Source organism: Dendropsophus ebraccatus, chromosome 3 (genome assembly GCF_027789765.1).
Source record: "Dendropsophus ebraccatus isolate aDenEbr1 chromosome 3, aDenEbr1.pat, whole genome shotgun sequence".
Classification (NCBI taxonomy): Eukaryota; Metazoa; Chordata; class Amphibia; order Anura; family Hylidae; genus Dendropsophus; species Dendropsophus ebraccatus.
This window is the reverse complement of record NC_091456.1, coordinates 32878738-32899956: the sequence shown is the minus strand read 5'-3', so window position 1 is coordinate 32899956 and position 21219 is coordinate 32878738. Positions and strand designations below refer to the sequence as shown.

Below are 21219 nucleotides of genomic sequence, written 5' to 3'. Positions count from 1 at the left end.
GGCCTTGATTCGTCATTAAATAACGACCACTCGATTTCAACAGTGTGTCTGCTTTACTGCTCCCATCTTTGGGCTCTATATATAGCAACAGAGAGGGGATCGTATGCTGCAGACCAGAGCTTAAAAAAGGGAAGCATCCAAGTTTTCAGGTAGGGCAGATCATATAGACTTTACAGACCTACAGACTATTCCACGGGGCGACTATGAGGAGCAAACGAGCGTTGTCAGCGTGGCAGCAGCGAGCGGTTAAAAGCTGGGGGGGGTGATCGCTAGATGGTCCGGGCAGCCCATAGCACATAGCAGCAGTCTGCTGCCACCTCTCCTATTCTATGGAGCAACAGCCGCAGATCGTTGCTGTATGAGTCGTTTGTCTTTCAACAATGTTGAAAGACAAAAGACTGCAACAATCAGCCAACATTGTTCATGTCAGCTGATTGTTGCCTTCTATTACACGGAAAGATTATAGGCCGTAACAGGCGATATCGGCCGGACACAGCCGATAATCATTCCGTGTAATAGGGCCTTTACTCAGAGTGTAGATAGGGAGGTGAATCACACAGGATAGTTATTGGTGCGAAGATAGAAAACCCAGCTGACTCTCCAAGGGAAAAGAGGGAGACATCACATACTCCGCAGCATCAGTGTCTGCTAACACAAGGGAGAAAAAGGAGATGTGTCACACCCATTTATAGTCTGTTATCTGTATATAGTTGGTATCATAGTGGACGTATTTGGTCAGTCTTAGTGGTGCTACTGAGAACTTTGAGCCTTTTCTATTGTAGGTAAAGATTGCAGCCCAAGAGGCCTTGAGCGCCCGCATAACCTTCTGCTAGGTTAACATATTTTCTACAGAAAAGCTGCAGAATGCACAATAAACTTACAGGATCTTCAGTACTATAACAGTGCATAGATACAGATATATCTTGTATGTTTGACCAGCTGCATATTACACATATGCACCCTACTGCAGAAGATCTACCTTTTTACATTTGTTAGCTAAACCATCTGTACCGCTATTTTTACATGTTTTTGGTCTGTTCACACTGTGCGGCATAAGTCAACCATGAGTTCCCTTGGAAAAAAATAAATAAAATAAAAAACCATATACCTTGCAGCTTGCCTTTGTATGTCTTCATTATTGTACAGCTGCAAATAAGGTATACCACCATATATCAGGCTGACACTCTGTTGGGTGAGTGGGGGCCAATGAATGTTTGGGGTATAACTCGGGAGCTTTCTTGCTGCATACGGCAAGTGAGCACTGCATGTATTGTGTGAATTCATCCTTAGAAAACTGAAAAATGGTTATCTCTAACACTGCAGCTCCCTGCATTTGTGCTGGTTCATCTTGCATATTATGTAAATCATTTACTATATTGGTGGAACGTCACTGCCCTCTGCTGTTTACTAGATGTCATTGTTTTTTTGCATTGGCCGTTAGATCGCTTAGGAAATCGTGTTACTCTGGCATTCAATCATTTAACCAATATAGCACTTACAAATCATTCTCGTATATTCTACTAAGGCAACTAAAAATATTTACTTTCTCTGTTGCAGCTTTGTGCAAGAATCTTCATCATACGATAACATCAGCAGCCGTAAACGGCCGTCGCACAGCCGCTTGTCCTCACTATCCCACACTGAGACCGACCAGCATGATTCTATCGCCGAAGCCCGTGATGGAAGTCTGGATAGATCAAGCATGGACCTGGACTCCACCGATGGCACAGCAAGCACACCGTCTTATCATGAAGCCAAAGCAGTTGATTTCTCATTCATGGATGTGAGTATCATTTATAATTCATGTAAATGTTAGACTGTTCTGAAAAATGTAAATGCCCAATAAATGAAAACTTGCTAAAAAAAACATCAGTTCTGGTAGCAGCTGACAGGTGACATTTCAGATTAGTAGGAAAGAAGAGAAGACAACCCTTTGTAATATAAAAAAAAGTGCATACTTACCTGGCTCCCACACAGTCCACCACCATCTTCTCTTCTACCTTGCTCTCAAGGCGCTCTAGTGATGTCACTCATGTTCCAGAGCAACTAGAGCACCGTACTTACCTGTAAGCACTTATTACGATCCAGGTGCTGATGGTGGTCCTGAGCGGAAGCACAGGGGAGTTCCCTGCTTGCATGAATGTCCAAAGGATACAGGTGCTGTCAGGATTGGCCGTCACTGGGAGATCTGGGATACTGGGCTAACAATGCCCCTGAGAATAGGAAAAATGTGGTGTACTTCTGCCCTCCACAGTGATGTCTCATTGTGATGGTGTGATACGGTGACATCCTACACTGATGTAAACATGGTTGTTAGGGAAGTATATCGAAGAGTTGTTGCTTTTTCTGTATGATGGCCCATAATAACCCCTTTCTTATTTTGGTGTTTCACCCATAATGCTGGTCGTGTACAGATCTACTCTCAGCTCCACCGCCCCAATAATCATGTACAGGAAGTATCCCTTGAAAATTAACTGGAAAAGGCTGACTGACCATAGACCGTCAACCACAGACATTAAGTTGTTGCCTATAAAAATTCCTATAGAAACATTACAGGTACCTGATAAATACAGAAACAGTGTGCATCAGTCACATCATTTTTGTGCACAGTTGTTTGACAGTAGCGTTACTTAAAACGAAATGTTTGTTGACAAGTTCTTTACTACAGTAAGAGAATTTGAAAGCGAGTCACATTGCGTTATTCAGACAGTCATTTATTTCTACTATTTCTGTCTAATATAAAGCATTCTGGCAAATCGGATGAGTCTGCCATTAGGACGACATAGTATGGGTTTGGGTGTTCTTTACTGACCCTAAAAAAAAAAAAAAATACTGAACCCCCCCCCCCCCCTTTTTTTTTTTTCTTACACAGTAGTAGTTTTCAGCTTGCATAGTCTGCAGTACTGCATTTACTAAATGTAGCTGTGATTACAAGGTTGTTGTGGTTTTAACAGATCTGCTTATATTGAAATGTGAAATTACTGATTATTGAACCTCTGTTGTTTCTGTCACAGCAAACATCAGTCTTAGATTCCACAGCACTCAAGACCAGGGTTCAGCTAAGCCGGAAGAGCCAGCGTCGTGCACCTAGTCAGACTCAGCGTAGAAGTCGACTTTTAGTGACTAGTAGCCAACTAGCAGTGATTGAGGATACAGACAGTCCTTGGATGTTCACCGATTCCACAGGTAACTACTATATGTGCTAAACATTATCTGCTTGGTAGGATTCAAAGGAATAGGTTTATTGGCTGGCAGACTGGGATGGTAGTTGGGCCTCTTCCCCCAAGAGAGAGGTGGCCCAACTGCTGTGAAGCCTTGCCTAGGTGACACTGTCCACCAATGAAATGAAGCAATTTAGAGCACAAAGAAGATGCAGATAAGTTTTATACAGGTATATATCATATGTGCTGCATCTAAGGACAATATTACACGGCCCGATGACTAGATCTGCTAGATCAGCACTCGCTTACTGAGTCTATTACATGGCTCGATAATTGTGCAGCAAGGGCTGTATATAAATCGTTAGTGATGTCCATGCAGCCCTTGCCTTAAGTGTAAAATAAACTCTATACATACCTCTCCACACTTCCAGTGTTCCTTTAGCTTCTGGCCGCTCTCCACAGCCACTGCTGGAACTTCTGAGCCAGTCTCTGAAATGACAGGCCCCTCAGCCAATCACTGGCCACTGTACTGTCCTGTCAAGGCTAGTGATTGGCTGAGCAGTGACAGAACAGCAGTTCATTTTGGGTTCATGGACTGCCTCCCTCTATTCATCTGTAAATTGTTTTTAGTACAACCTTGAATTCATTGTTCTCTTAAAAATATCAAGGCATACAGGCCCTGAAGCCTCAAAGCAACCTTTACTGCTGGTGCACTGATAACCTCTGACCTCTGCAAGGAGCTCTGCACATTTTCCTTTCCTACTTGATTGCCAGCTGGAGAACAAAGGTCAGAGGTTATCAGTGCAGTGAAGCAGAGATCTTTCTTCTGCTTGTTAACCCTTTCTTGGGTCACTTGCACACTGCAGTACATAAGGGGTTAAGCAGAAGGACACACGCTCTTACTTTCTCCCCCGGGCCCCCCTCCTGCACAGGCCCCATAGCAACTGCCTACTCTGCCTCTATGGTAACTACGCCACTGACTACAGTTTAGTGTGAAATTAAAGGAGAAGTCCGGCAAAAAATTTTATGAAAGTATTGTATTGCCCCCTAAAAGTTATACAAATCCCCAATATACACTTATTATGGAAAAATGCTTATAAAGTGCTTTTTTCCCTGCACTTATTACTGCATCAAGGCTTCACTTCCTGGATAAAATGGTGATGTCACGACCCGACTCCCAGAGCTGTGCAGGCTGTGGCTGCTGGAGAGGATGATGGCAGAGGGATGCTCAGTGTCCCTCCAGTGCCCTGTGTCCCTCAGTGTCCCCCTGCCATCATCCTCTCCAGCAGCCACAGCCCGCACAGCTCTGGGAGTTGGGTTGTGACATCACCATGTTATCCAGGAAGTGACATCACCATGTTATCCAGGAAGTGACATCACCATGTTATCCAGGAAGTGACATCACCATGTTATCCAGGAAGTGACATCACCATGTTATCCAGGAAGTGACATCACCATGTTATCCAGGAAGTGACATCACCATGTTATCCAGGAAGTGACATCACCATGTTATCCAGGAAGTGACATCACCATGTTATCCAGGAAGAGACATCACCATGTTATCCAGGAAGTGACATAACCATGTTATCCAGGAAGTGAAGCCTTGATGTAGTAGTAAGTGCAGGGAAAAAAGCACTTTATTTGCATTTCCTGTAATAAATCTATATTGGTAATTTGTATAACTTTTGGGGGGCAATACAATACTTTAACAAAAAAAATTGCCGGACTTCTCCTTAAAGCATGTATTGTCAATAAAACAGTGGCAAGCACAAAAATGAACATGATGCATACCAAATTGCCCCTATTACGTGGGGCGAGTATCTGCCCAATCAGGGCCATTTGGGCAGAAATCGCCCCGGGTAATTAAGACAACGATCAGGCAAGGACCCGATCATTAGCTGATCATTGTTTTTCAGTAGGATTAAAAGTCATCAAGCGCTGACCAGGCATCGCTCCATGTAATAGGAGGTGCACGGTCGGCAGCCAATAAAAGTGCAGAGAAAATATTAAAAGCTATACTTTACCTCTCCACGCTACCTGGTGTCCTTCCAGCATCTCCCGGTTCATCACAGCCACTGCTGAAGCTTCTGAAGCCGTCTCTGGAATGACATGGCCGCTCATCACTGGCCATGGCTCCGTCTTGTCACAGCCCGTAATTGGCTGAGCAACTTGCCACTTTACATCTCAGAAGAGCCAGTGGCTGGGGGAGAAGCCGGAAGGATGGCAGGAAGTCAGGGAGCGTGGGTGGTAATGTATTATTTAATTATTTTCTGTGTATTCAGCAAGGGCTGCATAGACATCGCTAATGATGGAGAGAAAGGAGCTGCTGCACATCACACCTATGGCTGACACTAATGCCACTCAGCTACATTTAAAAACCAACGCCAGGATGTTGGTATATAATTTGATCAAACCATATTGCCCCATGTACCACGTGCCGGTCTCCTGGTTCACATGGGTCCCTACGCTAACCCCACACTGTGTCGGTCAGCGACCGCTAACCCCGCAAAGTGTGCGCAAACAGGGAAGGGAGACCATGGAATGGCCCTGCAACCCCAATGTCACAGGACCAAACCCAAAGTGCCCCCCCCAAAACCCAGTTGGCACCACCGACGGAGAAACCTGCCCCCAAACAACAAGTGTGAATATGCTCTTGTACTCACCATTACTGCTGCAGATAGAATGGGAAAGATAAGAGGTACTGACATGTGAGCACAGGTGTATCCTGCTAATTTGGGTCATGTGGGTCTTACGAAGGGGAGTGCCAACTGCTCAGAAAAGGGAGAAAAATAAAATACGACAAGGAGAGAAAGGAGCTGCTGCACATCACACCTATAGCTAACACTAATGCCACCCGGCTACATTTAAAAACCAACGCCAGGATGTTTGTATATAATTTGATCAAACCATATTGCCCCATGTACCATGTACCATGTGCCGGTCTCCTGGTTCACATGGGTCCCTGGAAAGGTATATGCATACAAAGCAGCCATAAAATAATGCATTGTCCAAAATTCCTTCTCAATATTGTACAGATCTTGAATTATCTTCATCCTCAGTGCCCTGTTTGCTATAGGGACATATCAGCTTCTAACCTGCTTATAGTAGAACCCTGTAAAAGAACACTGTAAGCAAAGCTCCTTTCCTTAAAGTGCTTTCTATACTGTGTATTTGGGTTTTTTTTTCTTCACCATTTTTGTTTTGTTCTTATATATTTGTCCTTGATATTTCAGAAGCTGAAGCTGAGAAAAAGGAGGAGATTGATGAGGAAGAAGAAAAACCTCAAAGGTCTTCAGTTCAGTCCCAGAGGATGCCAATGTTCCCCGGAATGGACCACTCCACTCTAATGGTAAAACAATTAGCTGGGATAGGTTTTTAGCACATGTTTTCTTGTATTGATATCCATGTCATTTGGTATTGCTGTTATAAAGACTTAAAGGGAAACTGTCAGCTAGAAAAGATATCCCCAACTGCTTACATGGTTACATAGCTATATAAGTAGTGAGACTATCCATACCTCTAAAGTGTTAGAGTTGTGGTCAGGGCAAAGTAGTGACAACTCGGAACTGCAATAAAAAGCAATACTTTAGGTGATTGCAGCCTCAGACAACAATAAAACTATCAATATTCCCACTTACTTACATAGCTATGTAGCCATGTTAGCGGTTTGGGGCATCTTTTCTAACCGGCAGTCTTCCAAGATCCAACTCTTTTGCTTCATAGACTGTATTGAGCCAGATTTGATTGACAGCTGAGGAGAGATACACACTGCCGTGCTCTCTCCTCACCTGTACTGTATCTTGGGATCACAGCAGGTTTCACCAGAGGGACCCACTAAAATCAGTAAACAGTAAAGATTTAAAGCATTTGTTCAGGTGGGACAACCTTATTTTACTAAAAGGATACTTGACTATGAATTGGTATCCCGCTGCTGGGAGCCCTGGCGATCCGATTTGAAATGTGGAGTAACTGGAATATGAACAGCTACAAGAGTCCAAACTCCAAGCAACATCACTAATAGTGCTGCAAAACCATACACAGATCGCTTTAAAACCAGTAAGCTGTCTATAAAGTGCATAGACATGCTGAGTTTTTCATAATAGAATGTCTATTAATAACTGTGGTGAGCTCTGGCTTCTAGATGAAGATCCCAAATGGGGGACCCTAGTCTTTAAATTTATGTGATTGATGTTTAAAAAAAAAAAAGTCATACTAATAATTATGTTTTCAATAGGCCCAACTTCGAAAAAGGCAAGAGACAGAAAGTGGTAGTGAATCTTCAACTCAGCCTTCTTCACCTCAGGCGTCTGCTCAACCTTCAAGGTCGCCAAAATCCCCTCTACCACAGGGAACACTGGGTGTCAAACTCTTGCCAACGTCTGCGGATATACAAGACAGGTCAGTTGACCCTGCTCTGTCTAAAAGCAATCTTCCTGCTAAACCGCACATTCAAGAGTATGGTGGGGTCAAGAGTGGTAGCTGTCAGCTGAATGAACGTTCCAACAGCTATCAAATGTGTCCTGTCCCAATTATAGTGCATTTTACAATGCATTTAGAAAGTCTTTTTCACATTTTATTTTAGCCTTGTGCTAAAAAAAAATAAGCTTTCCCCAATCAATAACCCATCATGAAAATATGAAAACAGAATTTTAGAAATTTTAGCAAATTCATTGTTTTTATTTTATTATATATATGTATATAACCTCGCTATATTGTCTCGCTAAAGGCCCTATTACACAAAGTTTATTTCAGCCGATAATTGCTTCGTGTAATAGAAGGCAATGATCGACCACACACAACAGGGATAGCAAAAATCTGCTGCTGTCACTCCGTGTAACAGGAGCGGTGGCAACAGACCACCGCTATCTTCTATGGACTCCCTGGCCGATCAGACAATTGTCAGGGGAGCACACACATCATGTTTGATAAATCTCCCCCATAGTGTATATCTGTTTGGATAGCACATTTGACAGGCCACGCAATTGTACTTAGTGGAGCATCATGCTTTTTTTTATTTTATTTTGTTGATTACAGAGGAGCAAGTGCATCTCCACAGTGGTTAAAGGAGCTCAAATCAAAGAAAAGACAGAGCCAATATGAGAACAACAGTTAACAGGTATGCTTGTATTCTATTTTTATTTCTTAAAGGGATTTATTCAGGCTTTTAAAAATGATTGCCTATTTTTAGGATAGGTCGTCATCTTTAGATCGGAGGGGGTCATATTTCTCGCACCCCTGCCTATCAGAAGTGGTTGTGCTCATCTTTGTATTGCTGTAATACTGGTAGAGGTGGTGCATAATACTACAGCGTTTCCCCATTCATTTTAATGGGACATTACTTCAGTACCTCACGCCTCTAGTACAGCAGTGCAAGGATGAGTGTGTGTAAATGTAAATTTTAAAGAGGTTGGGGCACTCAACCAATTGCCATCCCCCCCTCTTCAAACAGCAGATCAGCAGGGGTGCGGGCAGTCTGATCCCCACTTATATAATATGGGTGGCCTATCCTGAGAAAAGGCCGTAATTTTTAAAAACCTAGATAATCACTTAAGGGGTATTCCACTCAGACATAACTTTTCAAATGTAGCTGCCCCATGGTGAGACTAGCAATTCATTTCATACTTATTATCTATTCAGTCTCTCTTCCCCAGTTCTGAGCTGCTGCTTTCTGCTGAAGACACAAAAAAAAACATGTGAGAGGTTTTCTCTCTGTCTCTACCCCCCTCTCTTCCCAGACAGCCGATCTAAACAAGTCCCCGGCATGCTGCTTCTGCAACTTTTTCTAAAGAACTTACTGTGTTTATCCATTCTGCATTACAAATTTGCTACAAAGTTCCACATAGGGACTTATTTACATCTGCCGTCTCTGAAGGGGAATGGTAGGAGGGGGAGGCGGAGAGAAAAGCTCACACATAGTTTATCCCCCCAGCCCCCCCGCCGCCGCCCGCCTGCAGCCCCGACCCCGAGCATACATTACCTGCTCGGTGCAGTGGCTGTGTGAAGCTCCCGGCTCCCCTTGCTCCTCATCAGCCTCACACAAGCGCCAAGCAGGTAATGTATGCTCGGGGCCGGGGCTGCGGACTGCGGACGGGTGTCCGGCGGCGGGAGGCTTAAAGGGGCCGAGTCCCATACACGCAGTCGATCCGCTGCGTGTATGGGACCCATTCAGCTTCATAGTACAGGATTCGCAGCGGGTCTCGCTGCGAATTCGCAGCGAGAAATCCGCTGCGGATCCGGTATGTGTGAACGTACCCTTAAGAAAATAAAGAAACTCTATATAGTATATGATGCAGTGCTGTCTGCTCTTGCTGCAGAATAGACAAAAAAGGCTATTGTCCACAGTGTACAGCCCTGTCTTGTTAGAACATGTTTTTTGTGATATTATCTTTCTGATATGACAGTCTACAATAATATAAAGCAGTGGTGCCAAATAAAAGTTATAAACAAAACACAATGTATGTACATCGGCAAAGAGTTGTGGATTTTTGAGCAAAATGTGTGACTAGCTCAGAACTTTTTCTGGAACTACCACATGGCAACCTCAGATTCACTACTGCGCATGTGCGGCGTGCGAAAGACGCAACGCGCCACTGTTGTGGAACGCAAGCTGGGTGATGTACCAGCACGTTTCCTAACCAATGGGGGCAATTTCGGCGTGATTGGTTCCCTTTAAGGGTTCTCCGGGCTGGCTTACTTCCTGAACCATGACATCACGGCACATTTACGCTCCAGTGCTGCTATTGAGTGCCGTGACATCTGCATCAGTGGGCGTCTTTGGGTCCAAGCTGTGCTGTCCTCCTCATTAGACACGACGCTTGTGATTCGCTGCATCTGAATAGGGGAGGCGGCACAGCTTGGACCCAGAGACACCCACTGCAGCTGATGTCACAGCCCAGAATAGCGGCGCTGGAAAGCAAATGTGCACTGCTTCCAGTAGCAGGGTGAAGTAAGCCGGCCCGAAGTTCCCTTTTAAAAGCCATTCCCCCGCCATCCCCTAAATATACTTATATATACATATATATATATATATATATATATATATATATATATATATATTGAAAAGTCACAGGTTCTCTTAGGTAAACCAGTTTTAGCAGCTTAGATATTGTTATTCACAAAAGGCTTCTTCTGTAGCTGGCGAGGAAATCAAAAGCCTTACATTGTGACTTTTTTTTTTCTTTATTATGCATTTTCTTCTTACGTTATGTAGTTTAACTCAAAAATTTGGTGTATTTTTTTTATTTTTTTTTTAGAACCAACACTCAACCACAAGAGGACACAGCAGTTTAACATAAGCCTTAATCCACCCAGCCCTACAGATGCACACCTTTCTGCTGTCTTGCTTCATCTCAACTGCAACGTGTTCCGTGCCTTCCCATTTTTGCGGAAAAAAAAAAGCTGCTTAGTACACAGATACAAACAAAAATGTATTTTATTGTAGAAGAGATAAGTCACTTTAAAACTGAAAAAAGGATACCTACTTGAAACAGAGCTGTACAAAAGCCAAAGGTCATGCCTCCTGATGACCTATTGATATGGAGGGAGTCAGGACAGTGGCCCGTAGCGCCTGTCAGAGGAGCGAATGCGTAAAGATGTTCTGTATGCGGAAGACTCAATGTAGAATGAGTGGGGGGGGGGGGGGTAAAAGACTGACTTTTGTATTTGTTTATGAAAAAAAAAATCAGTTTCACAAATGAATTTATCTTTTATGTCGCCTAGAATATTGTAATTCACTATCCAGATGATTTATTTGTCCCAGAGTATATAAATATATATATATAGAAAAGAACAAAATGTTTACTGCCAATAACAACAAAAAATGCTTGACTACTTTTGTAAAGTAATTTTTAAAAATTGTTAATAGGAAAGAGAATGTCAGAATGAACACATTGGTTTTTTTTTATGTTTTCTGTGCTTTTATTTTGGCCTCTGCACAATTACTGTTAATATTTTTTTTTCTGGTTACAACAAAGAAATTTCACTCTGTAGTTCCACCATCACTATCACTGGCTATGAGACATTCTGTGACCATAGGATTCATTTTTGCTTCCATGACGCGCACTAAAACGAAGCACATAATATAAGCATGGTTTGCCTTTATGCTGTTTTACATATCCCTCTGCTCCATCTTCCGCTTTGCATGAGCCAGTAGATTTGTCCCTTTTTGTGCTTGTCTTGAACATTACCCGTCTTCCATACATATCTGCTTCCCATTGGGTCCCTGTACTTTCCCCCATCTTCTGTGTAACCTTTTTATTCTTTTGTATGTTTTTGTTTCATATCTTATTCTTGTGCCTATTTTTGCATTTCAGACAGGGCCGGATTTATCATAGAACCTACAATGTTGGTTTCTCTTAGGGTAGTTTTTTTTTTTGCCTAGCTAGCTTGTTTATCCACTTCACCTGAAGGACAAAGATGATTATTATATGTTGTAGGGTTAAAGCACAATGTAATAATGCTAAAAAGCTACACCGTATGCGGTGTAAAAGGTATGGCTAGTGGGCAAAAGTGGAAATTCGGCCCTTCCATGCAAAACTCTTCCTGTATAGCTCTTCTACAACTCATGCAGTCTTATACACAATGTATGAGCCACATGGAACTTCATAATGATGCCTTACAGCAAATCATGCTTCAGAAACTAGATCCTACGAGGCAAACAAAGGGAGGAAAGGCTGAAGCAGCAATAACTGTAACCTCGTCCGAATCGGTCAGCTTCCCATAATGTTTCCTTTCAACATCTGCTTTATTTAGGGACCATTATGACTACAGTTTTTTTGTGTTGCTGGCTTTTCCATTATGTAGACGATCATTGGTATGTTATTTGTATCATGAAAAACTGCTACTGCTAACTCCATGAGTTCATCGGATCCGTCTGGTAACAAAATGGGGAAGCGTAAGAATGTGTTTTTAAACCAGATTGTCAGGAGGGGGGATATGCCTTCCAAATGAATATGTACAAACCACCTTTCTATGACTTGTCAGCGCATGATAGAAAGCATGAGATGCTGATGAATGTGAAGTACATAGGGCTTTCTGGCAGAGAGAGGGTTAAATCCGTGAATGAATTAAAGTAGATAGTATGTTTTCTTCCTCTATAAGCGGCCAATCACGGTGTAGCTTTCATTTGCTAGTGCTTTTAAAAGGAAAAAAAAAAAGCTGCGCTGTGATTATTAGTCACAGGCATCACATCCAAAAATATCTGTTGGATAGTTTTATATTATATACCTTAAAGGGGTTCTCCACCTGGGCAATCCCTGCATGTTTCAGGGTCTCGCCACACACAGCTCAATCGGTATCGGTGTCTCTGTAATGCAGGACAGGATGGGTCCTAAAGAGAGTCTCTCTTTGTAATCATTCTCCATTGTGGCCAGGCGACCACCCTCTGTTTACACATATTTGTTGGAGACACCCTGTAATGCGTTCATCCATGTGGCCTATCTGGCAGCACAATTGAATCGTCACATGCTTTGAACTGTCCCATTCAAGTGAATAGGATCAGTTCTAAGATCCTTTTCCATCCGGTGCTTTGCTACTGCGTCGGAGAGTAACTAACACAGTGGATAAGTTTCCCCCAGAATGTTTCCTAAAGCAGGTAAGCAGCACAGTCCCATTTTGTTCTGTGTATTCCCCACTCCTTGTTTTCTTGTATTCACTAGACTTTTGCCTAAATAAATGTGCACCATGGAGAACATTTTTATTTGCCAAAACAAACTTTTTTTTTTTTTTTTGTTTTAATCATTGCTGGTATTATAAAGGATTTGCACTTTCCAGTTGGCTGATAAATATGGAGGTGGTGGGTAATATTAGTAATATTTTTTCCATGTGCTACTCCCCGCCATCGACTTTAATGGTAGAAAGCTGCATTACAAGACGCAGCCTCTAAATAAGAGACTGTTTCAGTAGGAAAAGAGACCCCTTTTTCTTATCCTCAGCAGCCCCTCTTATACATTTACTGAGGGGCAAATAATGTTTGACACAAATATACTTTTTTCTTTAACCCTTTCTCTGAAAAGACAATGCATTGCAGAATCTGAAAACCGAAGTTATTATAATTTTATTTCGACAATGGGTAATTTTATCCAGGTATAGACTGTACATTGATGTATTTTTTTTTCTTTTAACATAAATTAAATGCATTGCCATAAGTACCTTTTCCACTATAATATGGGTACCAGAGTGACACTACTGACGTGAGGCCATCTGACAGTATACAAGATGATTCCATGTGTTCTCCTCCAGTGGGGCAACATATTACATGACTGGTAATGAATGAGTTAAAAGGACTAAAGTTTTTATGTATATGTGAATCAGTAGCACTCCCACTGTAAAACTTCTTGCACAGAAACTAACTTGTATATAATCCCAGAATCCTTTGCACTTACTGTCGCACTACTGTATCAGGAGGAGATGCTTGTGAAGAGGCCTTTACATGTTCCTTGCATCTCAGTGAGCTGCAGCAGATTGTATTGTTTGTTGCTCCAATAAAGAATTCTATTCCATTATAAGTGTGTATATATATGGATATATAAGCACGTGTAAGTACAGTATGTTTATATATACATATACACACACATACACATTATACAAAGATGGTATTGCAATAAAACTGGTTTTGAATACACAGAATATATATTTAAAAACAATGCCTCCGTCTCTTTATTTTTTGTCTGTTTGTCTCCTCTTTGATTTGGTAGGTTGATGTAGGACCTCATACACACTGGTGTATTTGTGTTTTGTCTGAGCTTTTCTCTGATGGGACTTGGGTCAGTGCCATGTGTATGTGGTTCTTACCTAAACTGCATTGTATAGCCATGTGGATGAAGCCATAGGCCACATACACAATAAAAGGCCATATCACAGCTCAATCTCAAACTGGTACTGAGGTCATTTATTACCAATAAAACATATAGTGGCATATTGCACGTTCATGCTAATAATTTTTATACAATTGGGATCCGTATGGAAGCAAAATTGTGGCCCGCTCATTTCATAATGTTTTCCTAATTTTCTTCATAATGGGAGTGTGTAGATGTGTTACAGTGACTATGTTAAAGGAAAATAATTTTAAATATAATTTTAAGATATATTACTGCCCAACAAAAGTTAAGAAAATTACTAATATACACTTATTATGGGAGATGCACCTATAGTGTATTTTCCCTGCACTTACTACAGCATGGCGTGTTTAGGTCTCTGTATAGTTGGTGATGTCATGTCACATAAACTGCCGAGACCTGCTGCTCCAGTCTGTCCCACCGCTTCAACAGGAGTCGGCAGTTTATGTGACGTGACATCACCATCTTTACAGAGACCTGAACAGGCCATGCTGTAGTAAGTGCAGGGAAAATGAATATGTACATCTCCCAAAATAAGTGTCTTTTAGCAATTTTCATAACTTTTGTTAGGCAATAACATATCTTAAAATTATTTTGCCTGGCTGTTTTTTGTAGAATAAAGTATTTTCTAATTTCTAATGAAGGATATGAAACAAGGCATAAGACATATCCTCTTCTTACATCTATCACCCACTGGTCTTTTATTAGAGAAAGTCAATTTGGAGAAAAAAGGTTAGCAGACCTCCAGCTGGGATCTCGTTGGCATCAAAAGTCCTGACGTTTGGTGTTAGGTTTGGGACCAAAGGGACATACCAGAACCAGAATTAACCCCTTTATCAGGTGGTATTCTAGAGGTATCTGGACTTAGCCCCCTATCATGAAACCTCTGTCTATTGCAAAATGATCTGAACCCCCATGGAAGGGCTTTTTCTCTCTTGTATGACTGATCGTCCATGAAAGTATCCAGCTTTGAACCAAAAAATTTACTTAGTACATACTCCAGGTTACACAGATGGTAAGAAGACAGGTTATCGCCAAACAGAAGTCTCTGCCAGTAGTAGAGAGGGCCAGGCTTCTAGCTGTGAATCCGACTCACTGAGCCATCTACCAGGTTGATGTGTTTAAAGGCTGCTGGTATGTCATCTTTATCGATCATCTTGGGTCTTCTCTATCCATTTTCTTATTGATCTGGAGGTCTCATAGGAGGTGATACCCACAGAACCTTGGACAGCATCATCATCAGAATAAGATCTTTTAAAAGTCACCTCCATACATCTATCCATAGGCTCTCTTAGGTTAACCCAATCCTCTGCTAGGACAAAAGTTGTTTTAGAAAGTTTGGCAGTAGTCACATCAGCCTTAGGGTCCTATTAGATGAAGCGATTTTTAACAACGATAAACAATCGCAAACGAGATTGTTTATTGTTAACCTAAATTCGTTCACCTTACTACACAGAACGATAGTTGTTAGTTACGATGCTTACAACAATGTTACTGTGCTTGTTTACTCCATCTGATCCCAGCAAAAGAAGGAACGATTTGGAATTACACACAATTCACAATTAGTGAACAGAATTACAGTAAATGAATGTGGAATTACAGCAAACTATTTACAATAACCTTAGGGTCAGATCTAAATCAACGTCACATGAACGATTTTTCAATAGTTGCCTCCAATTACACAGGTAGATTATCGTTTAGATCCGAATGATTTAACCATTTTCTGCATGATTATTATCCCATGTAATAGGGCCCTTAGGAGGTGATATCCAATCCTTGAATTGGTCCTCACAGATGGGAAATCCTTTAATTTGTTTCTGACTTTGACTTTGGACCTGAAGCTGACTTTCTGGTTCTGATCTAGCCTGTATGACCTTGCAGTCCGTCTTTCTGACCCTTTGGCGTTTTTTCATGTTTTTTTTTCCCTTCTATTTTCAGATTTTGCTCATACGTGCCTGTTTGTTATTGACCTGGTCTATCTGATCTCTCTCCCACTCCCATGTCATTATTCTAGTATAGGGACTGGTGTCCATTTGAGGACTGCCGTTAAGGGCATATCACCCGAGCATTTTGGACAGTGGTGAGTGTGAGAGCTGACAGATCCCCTCAAGGGGGCTTTCAAACCTCAAATGAAAACCTGCTAGGGCTGTAAAATAAAACTCTCCTTGCAAAGTCCAACTGTTTCCCCAGTCTGCCCCGGTGCTTCTGTTTACTACTAGAGATGAGCGAACCGGGTTCGGGTTCGAGTCGTTCCGAACCCGAACGTTCGGTATTTGATTAGCTGGGGCTGCTGAAGTTGGATAAAGCTCTAAGGTTGTCTGGAAAACATGGATACAGCCAATGACTATATCCATGTTTTCCACATAGCCTTAGGGCTTTATCCAACTTCAGCAGCCACCGCTAATCAAATGCCGAAAGTTCGGGTTCGGATCGACTCGAGCATGCTCCAGGTTCGCTCATCTCTATTTACTACCCCTTATGAAACCCTGTCCCAGCTCTCCTGGTGAGGTCTCAAGTAGAGATGATCGAACATCGGAAAATCTTAGGTTCTATTGAACTCGAACCTTCCGCATTTAATTCCTGATGGCTTCCCGGTCAGTGGGGAAAGAGGAGACAGCCTGGGTACCGCCTGGAATTCCGGAATACAGCCTATTAGCTAGGCTGAATCCCGGAATTCCAGGCGGTACCCAGGCACTCTCCTCCTTACCCATGGCCCGGGAAGGCATCGGGATCAAATGCGGAAGGTTCGAGTTCAATAGAACCTAAGATTTTCCGATGTTCGATCATCTCTAGTCTCAAGAACACAGCCACCAGTGACTGGTTGCAGCGGGTGTCATCAGGGGTGGAATACAGAAACACCAGCTGACCATTTACAGCCCTAGCAGGCTTATATACCAACAAAACACAACAATCACTGAACTCAGGGAGAACAGTGAAAAATTCCAATGGAGTACTCATTTACGAGTCTCCATTGATTGTCCCATACAATATTTAAATATGCAAAAAAAGGGGTCCGTGGAGCCTCATTTACGAGTCTCAAAACACGGGAATTGACTTACAGGGGCCACCCTGGTGTTTCCCTATTTAGGTCCCAAAGCTCGCAACAGAGTGAGGACCTGAGGGACTACGTATCAGGGTGGTTTGGTGCTCTCCCCACTAGGAGGCACCCCTTGGCAATGGGCTTCCTTCTCTGGAATGAGGGATATCTGGCTATTCCCGTGTTTTGAGACTCGTAACTGAGGCTCCACGGACACCCTTTTTTGCATATATATATATATAATTAATTAATTAATTAAATCTTCCCTAATGTTTTCCTATTTTAGTACTTCACATCTAAATTGGGGTGTGTAAGGTCATGTTTATGAGATTGCTATAATTTAGAACAGTTGAAGATGTTGTAATCTTATGTTTAAACCAATGTGCACACTTTCTGGGAGAAAAAAAAAATGGAAATGAACCTCTGTAAGGGTGTGATGTTGTTCAGTCTGTCCTCGTTTTCTTCCTCTTTTCTATTTTTTGTACAATGGGATACCAAATACTTTCAAACTGCTGATAGCTGCATTTGAGCCGAAATATTTGGCATGAAGTGAGAGTGAGGCAATCTCAACATGCTGACCCAAAGTCAATCACTAATCTTCTGAAAATGAGCTGTGAGCTGTAAGGTAGAACAGTGTCTGGTGTGCACATTGGATGCCCAGCACAGACTATTCATGTGAAATGTGATGGAGACAATGGGATAGACACAGTTGCTGCCTCAGCACCCTTGTAATCTAAAGCTCTATTCATTGCTATCATATATATATGGTCCAGCTCTGCAGTAGAATATGGTCATTTCAGAATACAGTCAGCAGAAGAGGTATGGTGGTCCACTCACTTTCTCATAGGCTGGAGTTCTTCATTTCTGGACTTTGGAATATGCATAACTCTTTGGTCTGGGTTTGCTTTATGCTGTGCTTTATGAACCAGGCACCATACTATGACTGATAGGATGAGCAGACCTGGCAGTATAGAGTTCAAGTGAATGGGATCCTGAATTTTTTTGTCATATGGACCATACCAAACTTGTTGGAATATAGACAGTTTATGCCTTACATCTATACAGAGAAATGTTGGTGCATTTGCTAGCGTTGATTGATTTAGATCTGAAGTGGCGCTAATGAAGAATCTAATGAAAGGATCGGTGTACTTGCTGCTTCATGTGGTCCATTGTGTTTTTGTCAGGAATGTGCAGTAGCCTGGTGTGAACTGTGCCTGTTTTTACTTTTTATGTGACACACCCGCTTGCTCCTCAGCCTCCTGGCAATGCAGGAGTTACACTGAGCTCTGCTAGCCTTGATCGCTGCAGCTGAGCAGTGTCTTTTGATTGACATATTCCTCTGCCTGTCCGGAACCTTGAGGATCAGAGCGCCGGTCCAATGAAGATCCGGACCGGGCTCTTGATCCTAATAAATTAAAGCAGAGCTAGTCCTTCTCTGCTGGCTATTAAGGTTCATACCCTGATCTCAGCTCCCCCTGTCTATTCCTGCATTCCCCGTTCCTTATTCCTCTGCTTGCCTCACTTTTGTTTGTCTGTCTGTCATGTTCTGTGTTACACTTATTCATTATAGGGAACGTCTTTGTGGTTGTCCACGGCTGCCTAGGGCCGATTGAGGCAAGTAGTTAGGGACAGTGGGTGGGTTCAGGCTCAGGGCCCACTGTCTCGTCTTGTCCTTACCTCCCCGTCCTGACAGTTTTGCAGTAAGGCAGAGTGCGGTGTCTGAATGAATGTGAAATATGGTTTTGTACATGGGCTGTGTCAGTATTGCATCGTTGAAGCTAGAATACCTAACACAGGCCATGGAGTGGTCCTTTTATTGCACAATAGCAGAATGCTATTTCTACTGTACAAACCCTTCAGCTGTGAGATAATATGGACATTGAACCATTTTGCGTTGGCTGCGGACTGCTTTGGACTGTGATAGTAGTGGTGTTCTTTGAACCATTTATTATTTGTAAAGTTATGGCAATTAAGAAATTTCCAATTCAATAGTATATACTCGTCTGTCAAATATTGTGTATTAGAAATGGTAATACTATTTTATGGTGTTCATGTGTATTTGTTCTAGGGCTGTTTTCTATGTCTGTGACTGTTTCTTTATGGAAAATCTGTAACAACAATTTCTCTATAATGCAAAGATTTATTAGTGGTCTTCTAGTGGAGATTAAGGGTAATATAGATACATGAGGAAAGTATAGTTGAGGGATATTGATATGGCCATAACAGCATCACACAAAGCATTAACCAGAATCTGTCAGCTGTAATTCAGGTAGCAAACTGCTGACACTGTTAGATGCTAAGTTAATAAAACACATGGTACCTTTCATATATCTGTCTGTGCTTCCTGAATGTAGAAACATTTGTTTATTCTATAGTATAAGAGTCAAAGAGGCTTTTCCAAGCTCCTAAAAAACTGCACCCTGGAATGTCGCCTCTCTCTACTATCCCTGCTTGATTGACATCTGGAGTCCCAAGCAGGGTCAGATATGAGAGGGGGGAGTGAAGAGGTGTTACAGCTTGCTGCACTTAAGAAGCTTGGGATAGCATTTTTGAATTCTCATACCAGAGTATAAAAGCATTTTCTACACTCTGGAAGTACAGACAGATATATGAAAGGTACCATGTGTCTCCTTGACCTAACAGCTATTTAACAGTGTCAGCAGTTAAAAGATTCTCTTTAAAGGGAAACTGTCATCTAGAAAAGATGCCCCATACCGCTTACATGGCTACATAGCTATGATTGCAATAAGACTATGCATACTTTTATTGTAATTGTCCCAGGCTACAATCACCTGAAAAAAGGGTCTGTATTTCTGCTTTGAAGTGTCATGGAGGTGTGGCCAGGGAGTTTCAGTGCAATTCTGTATCCTGGCCACGCCTCTATGACACTTCAGAGCAGAAATAAAGAACTTATTTTAGGCAATTGCTGCCTTGTACGGCTACAATAAAGGTATGCATAGTCTCCTTACTTACATAGCACTATAACACTTATATAGTATTACATAGGCACTATGGGACATCTTTTCTAGCTGACAGTATCCCTTTAAAGCTACGCTGGGTTTAGTTGACATCTGCTGCAGATTTTTACACTTCCATTGTATTGTATTTCTGCAGAATTCTGGTGTGGATTCCAAACTGAAATTCAGCATCAAATGGCAATAATTTCTACCCTTTATCTCTTTGCATAATGTACTGTATAGAACTATTACTAATGCAAAATGTCTCATATTAGGTGAGAAAGAGACAATTTCATCTAAAAAGCTCATTTATCTGGATTGCAATAAATGCTGGATAGTTTAATGTCTATAAACCTACAGTCTCATTTGATCTAAAGGTCAGAAGTATCATATTCACTGATGGGCTTCATGTTTACACCTACACTCCCTCCAAATATCTATTAACACAGCTTAAACTGGTTAATAGTTGTAACAAATTATGTTCTGGGCAAGACACTGAAGTGTAGGCGAGAGCTAAAGTCACATTAATACAATTACACAGGATTACCTAAAACTGCACAGTTGTTCAGGTTACTTAACCAGGCGAACTATATGATTATATGATAAAGATCAAAATGTGAGATCATGTGTTATTTATTAGAACATAGACTACTGAAAACAGATCTTATTTCGTGACTTTGTTAATACCTGAAAATTCTGCTGCAGGTTTTATGGTATATGCAAGAGATTGTGCGTCATAGAGTCACCTATCTGCCTATATATCTGCAATGGGGTCGCTGGACGAAGACAATTTAGGGCCCTATTACACAGAGTGATAATCTGCTGAATCAGGATGGGAAAAAAGATTATACTTACCTGTCCAGGTGCCCCCAGTGTCCTGCTGCCTTAGTCCTGTGTTCTCTGCTCACCGCAGCCGCCTTCGGCCCTTCCAAACCCGTCTCTGAAGTCACAGGCTGCTCAGCCAATCACTGGACATGGAGCTGTCCTGTCTCGGCCAGTGATTGGCTGAATGCCCTATCACTTCATAGACGATTTAAAGCGAATGTAAAATCAGGTATATCACTTTTCTTTTCTACATTAGCCGATTAACGCCGGCTTGGGTATTCTGGTGGTGTGGTCCTTTATTTGAAACGCCACCCAGTTCCCATTCTCGGTGCCCAGCTCTATGCATCTGATCCTTTTTTTTTTTTAAACGCTGCCCGGTTCACACACTCACCGTCCCCCAATGT

The 21219-nt window shown here is 42.0% G+C and overlaps 1 protein-coding gene across 1 annotated transcript in view; it reads left to right on the top strand.

The window, feature by feature from the left end:
* The window catches only part of KIAA1671 (KIAA1671 ortholog), a 148776-nt gene extending 134972 nt beyond the window's left edge, over positions 1-13804 (top strand). The window contains exons 7-12 of the mRNA XM_069961336.1: positions 1558-1783; positions 3015-3186; positions 6395-6510; positions 7396-7559; positions 8196-8277; positions 10415-13804. Of these exons, the coding sequence (XP_069817437.1) occupies positions 1558-1783; positions 3015-3186; positions 6395-6510; positions 7396-7559; positions 8196-8274 (757 nt within the window). The 3' untranslated portion in view covers positions 8275-8277; positions 10415-13804. The remainder of the gene's footprint in view (positions 1-1557; positions 1784-3014; positions 3187-6394; positions 6511-7395; positions 7560-8195; positions 8278-10414) is intronic.
* The last annotated feature ends 7415 nt before the right edge of the window (positions 13805-21219 follow it).